This window comes from Bacillus rossius, chromosome 5 (assembly GCF_032445375.1).
Source record: "Bacillus rossius redtenbacheri isolate Brsri chromosome 5, Brsri_v3, whole genome shotgun sequence".
Classification (NCBI taxonomy): domain Eukaryota; kingdom Metazoa; phylum Arthropoda; class Insecta; order Phasmatodea; family Bacillidae; genus Bacillus; species Bacillus rossius.
Genome location: NC_086333.1, coordinates 10,993,596 through 11,007,008, shown reverse-complemented (window position 1 = coordinate 11,007,008; position 13,413 = coordinate 10,993,596). Strand labels below are relative to the sequence as shown.

General features: G+C 35.4%; 1 protein-coding gene across 1 annotated transcript in view; it reads left to right on the top strand.

Annotated features, from left to right (window-relative positions):
• Positions 1 to 13,413, top strand: part of LOC134531584 (uncharacterized) — a 916,155-nt gene that overhangs the window by 298,961 nt on the left and 603,781 nt on the right. Inside the window, exon 5 of the mRNA XM_063367300.1 lies at positions 1,722 to 1,849. Within this exon, the coding sequence (XP_063223370.1) occupies positions 1,722 to 1,849 (128 nt within the window). The remainder of the gene's footprint in view (positions 1 to 1,721; positions 1,850 to 13,413) is intronic.

The window sequence follows — 13,413 nt, the reverse complement described above, 5'->3', positions numbered from 1 at the left end:
AAATGTCGGAGGAATGTCAAAATGGCAAACGCCACAGTTATAAATGAATACTGCATTCTAGAACATGGAAATGAAAATAATTTGGCGGCAGTGCCATCTAGCAGACGAAAAAAATATGTCAGATCCAAGATGCTGCACTCCAGCCAACGAAAACAGACCTCCATGATGTCATACTGACTGATGTAATATCTGCCGTAGCAATAGTGGTTGGAGGTTAGAGTGCCGATGTTTTTTCGTGGGGGGAAGGATCCGTCATCATATACAATCGATTGCCCTTTCTTGATTTGAACCCAGTGCCTTTTTGTATATTGAATTATTAAAATTAAATATACATTTTAATGAATTTTTAATTTTTTTTATTATATTCGGATAAAAATTACGGATTTTTAATATGGCGTAAATTTAAAAAAGGCAGAATTTCTATTAAAATTATTTTTATTAATTTTTAATACATGAAATAATATTTTTCGATTGTTTCTCATAAAAAATATATATTTTGAAGATGGTGGCATATTGAAAAGTGCAACAATGGCACCCGAAGCCAAGGTCCTTATGTAAGTGGCTTTACCAGCTTGCATTTAGGAGTATTAAGTTTTTTTTGGAATTCTCAAGCTATTATTATTTTTTAGGAATAATATGGTATTTTCCCTCAAAACGGTAACTTTTTCATCAAATTAGGGTCATTTATAGGAATTTTGAGGAATTTTGTGTCATTTATGAGGAAATTTGATAAACAAAATGGCTTCCGTGACATCAGAATTTAACATGGTGGGCACTGACTCAGACACCACACCCTGTCCCTTTTATATACTACTCTTTATCATTTCTCTTGTTGTAGCACTCGCTAAATCTCACCACCAGGAAACTTTCTCAGCGATCCTACAACACACATGTTTTTTTTTCAAACACATTTGTTTGTGTATGTTTGGAAAAAATAGCGACATGCAGAAGAAACCCTCAATCGTTTTATGACAACGAAATAAGCATAGTTATTATTCTAATTAAAGTTCTGTCGTGCAGCATGGTGTACAACATGATGACACCCGAGGGTTGGGTTTTTTTGGAACGGGGGTGTGGAAAGCCAAGAAGTAGGTACCATACTTCAAGGCATAACATCATTTCTCTATTATACTCTATTTAGTATTTCATAATTTTAACTCAGTGTATAATAATTTGTGACTAAGGAGTACATGTTATATGATAACCGTGTGACTGGGAAATCTGGGGGGAATTATCTTGCTCTACCTACTTACTCTATGTACTTTTATATTTTACCCGAATTATTAAGTTTCTTAAAATATATTTTTTTTGGTTAGGAATACAAGGTTATGCTTTTACGGAACCTATAGTAGTGAAGGACGGTGTGAATTCATTTTATTGTGCATGAATAAATAAAGGAATAAATAAAAATTATTTTAATTAAAATTACATTGGTTTGTTAAAATAAAAATTATATTATTTATAATTATTATACTAACTAAAACTTTTTAAAAAATTAATTTTGTATGTAGGCCTATAATGTCAAAGATTAAGTCGTGTTCATTGTGGTTAAGGGCGCATCGACATGTCAAGGTTGTGGTTATCATTTAGTTATCAGTCTTGAATCCTAAAACAGCCAGTGATCCCGCCATAGTAATCCCATAGCAAGTATATATAAATTGTGATGTAAATTTTTATGTATAAGAGGTGTTCGACAGAGTTAACACTGGATGTTGTTACAGGGTGGTCATGCTAGAACACCAGCTGCAGGCCGAGTGTGGACCCATACCGCCCGCTGTAGAGGAACTCAAGTCGCGCATTGACGACTTTCGCATCAAGCTGGAGACGACGGAGCACCTCAGCTGGCTGGGTGAGTTCCTGGCTGTCCTACCTTTAGCACCACAGTGCCGAGTTTGGTTAGGTAAGACCCACACTGTCCCAGTCTCCTACAACTCATTGCGGAGCTTGACAAAGCAAGTTTCTGTACTGACATTTTCTTTAAGCACAAGTGCCTAGATTGACTGGATATGTGCTTGTGCTATCTCTCGTCTTTTGTGCAGTGGATAATACTTTCCTGCTTCCCGATCACAGTGCTGAGCTTAGGTACGAGTACATATGCTGTGCTGCCTCCTTCACCGTAGAGCCGTGGTTGGATCTGTGAGTACCTGTGCTGTTATGTCTCGTTCAATGGAGTTTTGAGGTTGACTGAATGAGTCCCTGTGCTGCCTCTAACTCTGTAGTGGCAAGGAGATTCAGTGTTGTTTTTCACTCCTATACTGCAGTAATGAGCTTAGCTGCCTATCTCTTCGCGCTGTCTGTCATCCTACAGTGCTGCCATGCTTGACTTGTTGAGTTCTGATGCTATCCTGCCTCCTACACCATTGTGCTATCTTACCTAGGTGAGTCTCCATGTTGTCCTGCCTTCTACACCACAGTTTCTAGTTAGCTCAGGGAGTCCTCATGTTATGCTGACATCTATGCAGCAGTGACAAGCTTTGATTGTTGAGTCTTTATGCTATAATGCTTTTAAACTACAACATGAAATTTGGCTGGGTGAGTTCTCAGGCTTTTCTGCCTTCAACAGTCCGGTATTGAACTTTGGTATTTTGGGTGAATCCTGGTGCTATGCTGCATTTTACAGTGCATTCTAAGCTAATAAAAATGTGAGTTTTCATGCTATCCTGGTTTATTCACCACAGTGTCGAGCTTGACTGGGTAAATCCCCATGTTTCCTGGTCTCATACACAGCACAGTCGAATATAATTGGGTACGTCCCTATGCTCTCCTGACTAATTCAGGGCAGTGCCTGTCTTAGCTGGAGGGTTCTTGTGGTAATTTGAATCCTACAGCATATTGCTAAGCTTGGTTTAGTGTAATCCTCTGTAAGCTCCTTAGAACCGCGGTTCTAGAAAGTTACATCGGCGCGCACACCAAAGATGCAGCCTCGTGCTAGAACGAGGTCACAGAGGGTTTATGAGTTTGGTTTGACATTAGTAAAAGTGCAGCAAAGTAAAGAACGTGGTGTTAAGGACAGAGTACAAAGCGAGTAATTATAAACAAAATTCCAATTCCAGGTTTATTCAAAAATGGTAAGCGGGTAAACACAAGGCCTAACAAGGCTCGCATAAAAATCACAATTTAAAGTAGTACATGTTTCCACAGTACAGTCATACAAATAATCAATGATGCTAAAATATCGTGCATCAATAGATCGTTTAAGAGTGAGCGACAGGCCGGAGACGGAAGGAGGAAATGACAAAATCGAGAAGGAGCCACCGAGGTCACGAAAAAGCCTCCCAAAAATTTCCAGAATATCTTTATAGAGAACGTTGTCGTAGCTGGGTAGCTGCTGTCAATCAAGCAGGTTTTGCTGCAGCCACTGTGTCTGGCTAGAGCGGTTGGGGTTGGGTTGGGCCGTTATAAAGAGCAAAACAGAAGGGGGTGGAGGGGCGCGCGATCTTGTCCTGTGATGTAGCTGGGATGTGTAAGGCGCAAGGAGTGTATGCGCGTCCGCTAATTTTTATCGTCAGTTGCTAGCGCGTGCAGTACATGCTCACGCGCATCAAAAAATCTTTCAAATTCAACTCGCCATAAATCAAAAACCATTTAGTCAAAAGACGTTCAAATTTGTCAGTATAATTGTGAACTGTTTTGCCAACAATAATATCCGTTAATCTTCTTAATGTAAATAATTTAATTTAAATATATATAATAAACCTAGGAGGCCTTAAAAAACTTAACCGTGACTTGATGTATATGATTTTTCATTGCGAAGTATTTTAAATAAAGAAAAGAGAATTTTTCTGCATGATTAATATTGCAAAATTAATATAAATAAAAATTTTATAAGTTCCAATTTCTGTTCCAAAATGCTGTAATTTAAAACAAAAATGTTGAACACTTTTTTATAGTTAGGTCTTTTGTTGCAGCCGATTTGGATAGAATTTCAAAGAAAATATATATGTTATATGGCACGTCATCTGCAAAACGAAGATGCAAATTTTGTAATTTGGTTTCAATTTGTATAATATTAACATATGTCTTCCAGGTAATGTAAAACACCTAAAAACATTTTAATCGTTAAGTGCAAAATGTAAGCAAGCCACTTTTTGCATTAACTTTTTCAAAGTTAATATACTAATTTTCCAATTAAATTTGTTTTTATTGTGTTTATCATTATGCATTAGGAAACATATAATTAAAAACAAAAAGTCAAAATATATGTTTCGAAGATAATATATATTAAAAGTTTGTAATGATATTACCTTTTGAAACACATTAACTTCGAATTGGTAACTTGTTGACACTGGATGATTCATTTATGTAACTATCTCGTGTGCATCTGTAAATAGATATAAAAAATCAATTTCAGCAAAGCCTACAGGCGCACGTAGATTTCAAAGTGGAAGTGATTTGAAGATTTTTACAAACTCCTGGAACATTTTAAAAACTTAATCTACTTAACATCCTTTTATAGATATTTTACCCAATATTAAAAAATGTCCGATTAAACATTTTCTTGCATTCCAGACAGCGAAACAATTTTTAACGTTTTTTCTCAACTCAATGCATTCAGCATTTAATGTCTAAACGAATTTAATATTGTACCTACTAAGTAGTTATGTAATTGTTTTCAGCCTTCATTCACTACTTTTCATCCTTGCCACTAATACGTGGTCGTACAAAAATATCCTTTGGACAAAGTTTTATGTTAATATTAAAATAAGGTAATAAAAATAAAATTCTATTAAATTGATAGGTACTTATTAAGGTTATTGTTTTTTATAATTCCAACTTCGGTTTTTATTGTTCTTTTTATGAACAATTATTTCAGCTTAACGTTTTAGGAAAAGTTTCTTAAGTTTTATAAAAATATTTGTTAAAAAAGTAATAACAATTTTAGATTTCTATCGTTTTTATTGCCACCCCACGCAGTAATGGTTTGTAACATAAAATTTACTTTGGAAAATATTTGCAACCCAAAAAATTTAAACAAAAACAAAAATTAATTACAAAGAGAACATGATAATCAGCTTTTAATTATTCTCATATTCCATACCAAAGTTTTCAAAATCCCTTGCAGCAATGGTTTGTATTATCAAGAATGTTCTTAGACAAAATGTATTGGATGAATATTATAAGATTTAAACACAGTTTGAACGGATTTTATGGTATGCCTAAGAAGGGAACTGTGTGTGTTATTATATCACTCTTTTTTCAGTCCCTTGCAGCAATTTTTTGTGTAATGAAAAATTTTTCTACACAAATTTAAGATTAGAATTATTAAATTAATACAAAAATCGTACGGATCCGAAGTTGTGCCCTTGCTATGATTTTTTTTTTCGTTCTCCAACTTTGTTTTTTTAACCCCTTGCAATATTGGATTTTTAGATAAAAATGAAAAAATTAACAAAAAATTTGAACGGATTTGGTAGTGTTTCTACTAAGGGCGTTATAAATTATTTATAATTATTCGCCCCTATTTTTTGACCCCTTTCAGAAAACGTTTATCTAACCCAAAAATGTTTTAGACAAAAGTTTTAGATAAAAATCATAACAATACTACAAACATCGCATAGATCCGAAGTTGTGCCTACATTGGGAGCTATGATTTTTTTTATTGTCCTCAAACCCTTGTTTTATCAACCCCCTGCAGTTATGGTTGGTCGTATAAAAATAGCTAAGACCAAACTTCATTGCATTACTATTACAAATTGTAATACGTTCAAACGAATATGATATTTCTCATACCTACTATGGGAGTTATAGCGATTTTTCAGGTTTTCGAAAAACCTTCCCCAATTCTACCACTTTGGTCAGATATTGCCTATTAACGAACTTGATCGAGATTTTCCACTTTCAGAATTTATTTATCAGTTTAGAAGTGATTGGTAAAAAAATTTTGCAGTTATAGTGTCCACAAATTGTATTTGAGGTCTATGGACCATGAAACGAAAAACTATATAAAAATTTCCCATAATTCGCACCGTGGGTTCGGCTACAATAGGTAGTATTTACTTGAAATTTACCTAATAACAATCAGTGTAAATTGTGTCAGTAGTAATAAATATGCCGTGAAAGAAATTTCATGAAACGTTGCGTATATAATTAGGATTAAAAGTAATGCGTACTACATAAAATATAAAAATTCATTCTAAAGGTAAAATCGTTCATTCGTCTAGCTCTGCAAATTATGTGTAAACAGTTTTGGGGGAGCATTGATTAAATCATATTTTAAATAATAATATTACTCAAAATAAATTATTAAAATTTTACGTTTGTTTCGTTTTACATGAAATCTTAAAACATTGGCAAATGTGCATTTGGAAAAAGAAGGGGAGGAAAGTATTTTCAGTACATAGTTGTAAGTTTGTATTGTAAAAGTAAATACGCAAGGAAAACATTTTAACTGAATCTGTTTGTAAACACCAAACTGAATTTTCCTTATGTGTGGTTGGCCTGAAATTGGTGAAGAAACATGTTAAGCAAAGATGTCACTCGTTGGATCACATATTGTAGAACCAAATGTATTGATATCATTAGTTTTGCGTGGATTTAACACAAAATTACATAAATTAAATATGATGTATTTGTTAAGTAACATAACAAGTATGCTGACAATATTTTAGTGTTCTAGTCGTATTGTTTTAATTGGAAAATTACCATGTTAGGTTTAGCCATTGTTTTAATTTAAAATCGTAATTTTTCAGAGTACACCATCGTCCAGTTATCAATTGTAATATGTAGACATAGTTTGACATTGTCTGCAGTCTTGTTGTAAACGAAATACGTTAAACAAATTTTCTGGGCATAAAATTTCATAAACTGTTATTCAATTTTTGTGTTATAATAAGCACATGATAAAGATAGATAAAAAAATGGGTGCGTGTACTTAGGTACGCGCGAGAGATGTTATACTTCTTTATCATCATTAAAAAATAGTTTTTAATTGCATGCAAAAATGGTGCGTGGAGACCCTCCGTGCGGAAGAAGTGAAACTTCGTAATGTGGAAATGAAAATAGGAAGGGGTATAAATTGATTTTTAGTGAAATCATATTGTATCAAATCAAACTAAAAAAATAAAGGAAATAAATTTGTAACAATTTATAGATTGATTTTCAGGGAGAGAGAGAGAGAGAGAGAGAGAGAGAGAGAGAGAGAGAGAGAGAAAGAGAGAGAGACCTATTGAATGTCTATAAAACTAACTTTTTTATGAGAGCAGATTTTCATGAAATAAATTATGAAATCATTCAACGATAAAAGCTGTTTATTTAACCAAGCGGACGGGTTTGCCCCAAGGAGAAAATTGACGCGGCGAGACCTCGTGGACATAGAGAAATGACACACACTCACTATTGATGTGTCTATGAAACATGATTGTTTTCTGCAATTTAATTTGTAATATACAAAAAGGGTATTGAAAATTGAAACAAATATGGCGACACTACAAACTGTCAGGATCTTTATTTTTTTCTTGACAGTAGTTGCGACGTTTCGGGAACTGACATCTGTTCCCGCCATTGAAAAACTTCTGTGTTCGTTAGTGCTGTCGTCGTTGTGTTGTTAGAATTCTTTATTTTCATCGTTGTGTTTATGTGTTTGCTGCGTTGTCCAGTTTTTTCTGTCTGCCTGCATCCAATCTGTCCTACTGTATGTCCACTATGTTCGTCTGTGTTTAATACATTATTTTTCTTGACTAAGTTCCTTTCACGGAATTCTTGTGCTGTCTAGTTTTTTTGAGGTTAAATATATTGTCTGTGATGTTTTCGTTGTATTGTCCATATTTATTTTTATTTTCCTTGCTGGTTATCAGACTGTGTTCGAATACATCCGACTCGGTCTTGTTTTTCTTTGGAAATAATTTTTTCTGTTTCTAATATTTTATTTATTTATTTGGTTTTTGGAGGTTTTTAAATGACTAACAGTTCAAAACAGAAATGGCGTATGTCCATAATAATTCACTGAATCATGGTTGTTATAGTAGTATTACAACCAGGCACTAAAAGACACATCCGCGCTTATTGTATATTGTATTTTATATGCTATTGTAAAAAAACATATTTTTATTTTGTACATTTAATGCTAATTCTGTTAAATATTTTAGTTTTGGTGCTTACTGTACATTTGTTCTGGGGTATGTTTAGTTAGCAGTGTTTAGATTAATATAGAGAAAGTGTTTTGTGGTTCGAATCTTCATAGAGACGCGGTTTCTTTAAAGTTAACTAGGGTCTATTTTCTTAAAAATTTCATTGACGTATTTTTAGTAAATAACCAGATATATAAAAAAAGTTTTAATTGTAATTTTTTGTGATTTAAATTGTTGTAGTGTTATTTTAAAGCAGTGTACTTCGCCAGTGTTCAGGCCATATGCACTTATTTCAGATGAAAACCAAGATAATTTTTTTTCCAAATAAATGACAAACTGTCGTTGAAATTAATAGTGTAGTTAGGATGAATATATAAAACAATAGAGACTTCAGTAACACGTGCATTACAACTATGCCATAATAACAACTTCCGTGACATCACGTATGTGGTATTAATTTTACGAAAATACAGCAGTACGCATTCAGAAATGTTAAAAAATTTAACTAAACTACACGTTGTATACTAAAATAGTTGCAGCAAAGTCTTAGCATCGCTAACAAAGTGCCTATTTAGTTACGATCAGTTTTCTGGGCACAGGAGTTGTACATTTAATTTTAAGTACTTATTTATGAAACGGATATGCAAGTAATGATTAGGCCCGTTTGACCGTGACACACAAACGTATACGTATCACGAAAAGGGAAACGTAAGACACTCTAAGTTCGTTCTACATTCACACATAAATGTACACATATTCGCATCCGCAAGCGTAAGAGAGATGTATAAATGGGCAATGCGGAACTCTTGTGCATGCGTTCTTCCATGCAGCTAATAGCAATGCACTACTTTAAAACCATTAGTGACATTTCAGTACATTGATAAATTTACCGTGAAATAAAGACAAGCCAATTTTTTAAGTTTTATCAAAACAAAGACGAATGTGTTGTATATAAATGCATTCCGAGATGTACAAATTACAGTAAGTGATTATTCATTAACGTACATGTGGTACGATATTTGACATATATTTTTTAAGTGCCCAGACGCACGAGAGAAACAAGCACCAAATCAGTTACGTGAATACGAGATGCTGTGATATGCAATACAACCAGTCACGAAATATATTCGCGAAATTCATGCGTCTCTAATTATAAGCTGTTTGACTAGTTAAATGCATCAAACAGAATTCATCATTCACAATTCAGCGTAAACTAAACTTAAAAACCGATGCATGTTTAAAATTTCACGTTTCAGCTTGTTTACAATGATGTTGCGTGACGTCAGTATTTTTTACGCTTATTGGCGCAAGTATTGTTATGTTTCCGTGAAATCCGTACACTGTAGAACGAGCTGACGGAGTACCGTAAATGGTCGTCTTGCCTTTACGAGATGCGTTTCCGTTTGATTACGTTTCCGTACTGGCCATGAAGGCGTACTGAGAGTAGGGAGGCAGATGTGTGAGATAAACCAAATTGTAAGTGAACAGGGAAAAATACGGTAACGTTAATAAAAATTAATGTTAAAGAATTCAATATGATTACTAATTAGCTCTTTGAACATAGAAGCTGTTGATGCAAGTTTCTTTCGGCTGGCACAAGGAACTTGAATGACAGCACTGATATACTCTGCACTTCTATGGTTCAGTGGTCAGAAAAAGGCAGGTAACAATGCACTGCCCCCTTTCCTGATCTTGAAGAGAGATAAGCGGCTTAGCGCGTTCTCGCCAGTCCCCACTACGAGCAGGTAGTACCTGGTTCAGGGAAGTTCCCGCTGCTCAATCCTTAGCAGCATTGTTCAGCGCTCTTAAGCGTGTATTATTTTTAAACGGCTGTGTGTAAAATTCCAGAAACAACGCGAAATTGGACTTTCAACTAACCTTCGACTGGAGTTTCCAGGCAGTGCACAGACATATTTTAGATATCAAACGATGCAGTATTCTTTCTACTGTATAATAGTTTAACTTCCATTTTGATTCGTCGAATACGAACTTAGGTAGAAATAGTTTCACAGACGTCTGCACTCGTTACGTGTGAAAAATTGGTAATATTAACTGATCATCGTTTGGCTTTCCCTGATATAGCTCTGACATATTTTAGCCATAACAAATATCCATGGTGCTTTGTCTCTATAAAGGATTCATCCCATCTCTCTACAATATGTTAGTAACTTGTTAGAGGTGATTTCATAAAAGACTGCACTTATACATTATACAGAGCTTTATAATTTAATTATTTTATGATAGAATTATTGCACCTATTAAAACGAAATTTTATTTTAGTATACAAGAAGGTTACGTGCATATATAGTTAACGTATCAGGCACGAGACTTTATAAAATTCTGTATAAAACTGCTTTGAATTATTAAAACTTAAGGTTTAATATCTCAATTAAAATGTTATGAAAAATGTCGAAACTACGTACAGACAACAACAGTAGCTAAATAAAACTTTTGACAAAACTTCATTCCAATCTGTAGCAAAAAATTTTACTATCGCTCACTCTTAAGCTAATATCACTAAGGCAAAGAGAATGAGTGGCAATTGACACTCATATAAGTATAGAAAAATAGTTATAACATAACCTATTCATGAGAATATTAAAGGTGGGTCAATCCTAATGCATTTAATTAATGTCACTAGGAAAAATCAAGCCTCCACAAGTGAGTGTACCCTAATAAGTCGCGGGTTTAAGTGTCTTCTTACAAGTTACGTGTTTAAACAATCCGAACAGCCTCGGTTACAATGAACGCTCGGTGGAGCGCAAATCGAAACTCAAGACACACGTGTCCACAAAATAATACAACCACCGGGCAACGTGAGGAACAAGAATTTAAAACTTAAATGAATAAATGTGTTACAAACATACACAATAAACTATACGAGAAACTCGTGAACATAAACACTATGTTGTGAAAAGATAGGAAGTGATCTAGATTACGTGCGCAATACAAACATCACGTTCCTACGAAAGAGACTCGCGAAACGGGAAACAGATCGCCCATGCAAAATTGACAGTACAATTAAACAACACTCTCAAGATAGTAAGATAACAAGAATGACACACCTCAAAGGCCCGTAAGAGCCAGTAAACACCCGTCGCGGGCACCACAAATCCGGCGATGAAAACCGGGGAAAGTTCGGCCCCAAGGGAGAAAACAGCAAACTAAAAGAATCACGGCCATAATCAAACACGAGTGGTAGGTCCACACAAGCAGTGAGACATGCTAAGCAAAGCACGAAAGAAACGTGCATCATGCGGGAGGTGTCCCAAGCGACAAAGAGAAAAACTGCAAATAACAAACATTGAGCATCTTAGTTATGACACCGACGCACATTCACTAAGTGTGACCACCCTTCACTGTACTCACCTGAATTGTACCGGATCGTGATTCCACCTTTACACTGACCCAGTGAAATGCCATAATGCACAAGAAGTGCAATCGCGAAAAGGTGAATATAGCCCGACCAAAGAACAATTCCAGCAAGGCAGTACAAATTAGGCCCTCAACACTGAAAGCGAGAAGAAAGAACACGTGAAAAAAATTTGCAAGTTAGGCGTGGTAAGTCTCTATGTTGTACTGCCTCCTACATAATAGTGCTGAGATTGCCAGGGCAAGAACTCGTCATTTCTGCATTCATACACCTCAGTGTTTTACTTGACTTAATGGATTCTCTTTGTTTTCTTCACTACCACACAGCAGTTCTGAACATGGATAGGTGAGTATATGCACTGTACTGTCTCCTACACAGCAGTGATAATTTTGTCTGGGTGAGTTTCTGTACTGTACTACTTACTACACAGCAGTGCTGTACTTGGCTGTGTGATTCTTAGTGTTGTACTCCCTTCTACACATCAGCTTTGATCTTGGCTTAGTTAGTCCCATTATATTCCTATATTCAAATACCATAGTGCTGTACTTGACTTGATGGATTCACATTGTTTCCTATGCTCATACACATCTGCACCTTTATCACAGTGTCAAACATAACATTTTGAGTCTCTGTAGTGTATGTCTCCTACACATCAGTGCTGACCTCTGCTTAGAAAGACTCGGTGCTGTACTGCCTCTTATAGATCAGTGCTCGGTTTGCCTTGTGTCTCTTAGCTTCTACATGTCAGTGCTGAGATTGGCTAGCTAATTTTATTTCTAGTACTGTCTCCTACACAGCAATGCTGAACTTCGCTTGGTTAGTCTTTGTGATTTTCTTATGTGTTACACAGCAGTGCTGAGATTATTTTGGTGAGTTTCTGTGCTGTACTGCGTCCTTTACAGCAATTTTGAACTTTGCTTCTGAATCTTTGTTTTGTACTGCCTCCTACATAGCAGGGCTGAGCATGTCTTGGTTTATTTCTTTTCCTTACTACCTCCTATACAGTAGTGTTAAGCTTGGCATAACGATTCCCCATAACTCCTGCATTTATACACCAATGTGCTGTGTTTGGCTTGATGGATTCACATTGTTTTCTCCACTACTAAACAACATTACTGATCACATATGGGTAAGTCTCAGTGCTGTACGGTCTCTTACACAGCAGTGGTATGCATAGCTTGGTGAGTTTTTGAGGTGAACTGCTTACCATGCTACAGTTCTATGCTTGACTTGGTGTTTCACTCTATTGTACTGCCTCTTACAAATCAGTTTGATCTTGGCCTGATGAGACCTAATGCATTCCCGCAATATAACACCACAATGCTGTGCTTGGTTTCATATATTCACACTGTTTCCTTCGCTCCTACCCAGCATTGCTGACCATGGAACTGTAAGTCTCTATGATGTACTGCTTCATAAACAGCATTACTAAAATGTCATAGTGAGTCTCTCTGCTGTACAACTCTTATAAAGTGTGCTCTAGTTAGCATGGTAATCTCTGGGCTGTATTGTTCACTACACGGCAATGCTGAAATTGGCTTGACGTGTCTTTTTCCTTTGCCCCCTCTACACTGCAGTGCTGAGCTTCTGTTGGTGATTTATTGTGCCATTTGCCTTCTTCACAGCAGTACTGAGCTTCTCTTGGTGTGAAAGCTAACAACGCCTACACAAGTCGGGTGGTGGACATGGCTCTCAACGGCCAGGACAAATTACCAAGCTGTATTCTAGTATACAGTGGATAGTGAAAGGGTATGATAAAAACTATAAAACTGAAAATCATGTTTTATAAGTGCGTGGATGGCTTTAATAAAGTCACAGCCACAATTTTATAACAAACTGCCAAAAAATCCATAAATAATTAACTGCAGATAGCTTAACATAAATCTAAGATTATAAAAGTTCGTGCCATTATATAGTTACAAAAATTACCATAATGCCTTACACAGAAATATGCATAAAATATATAGTATAATT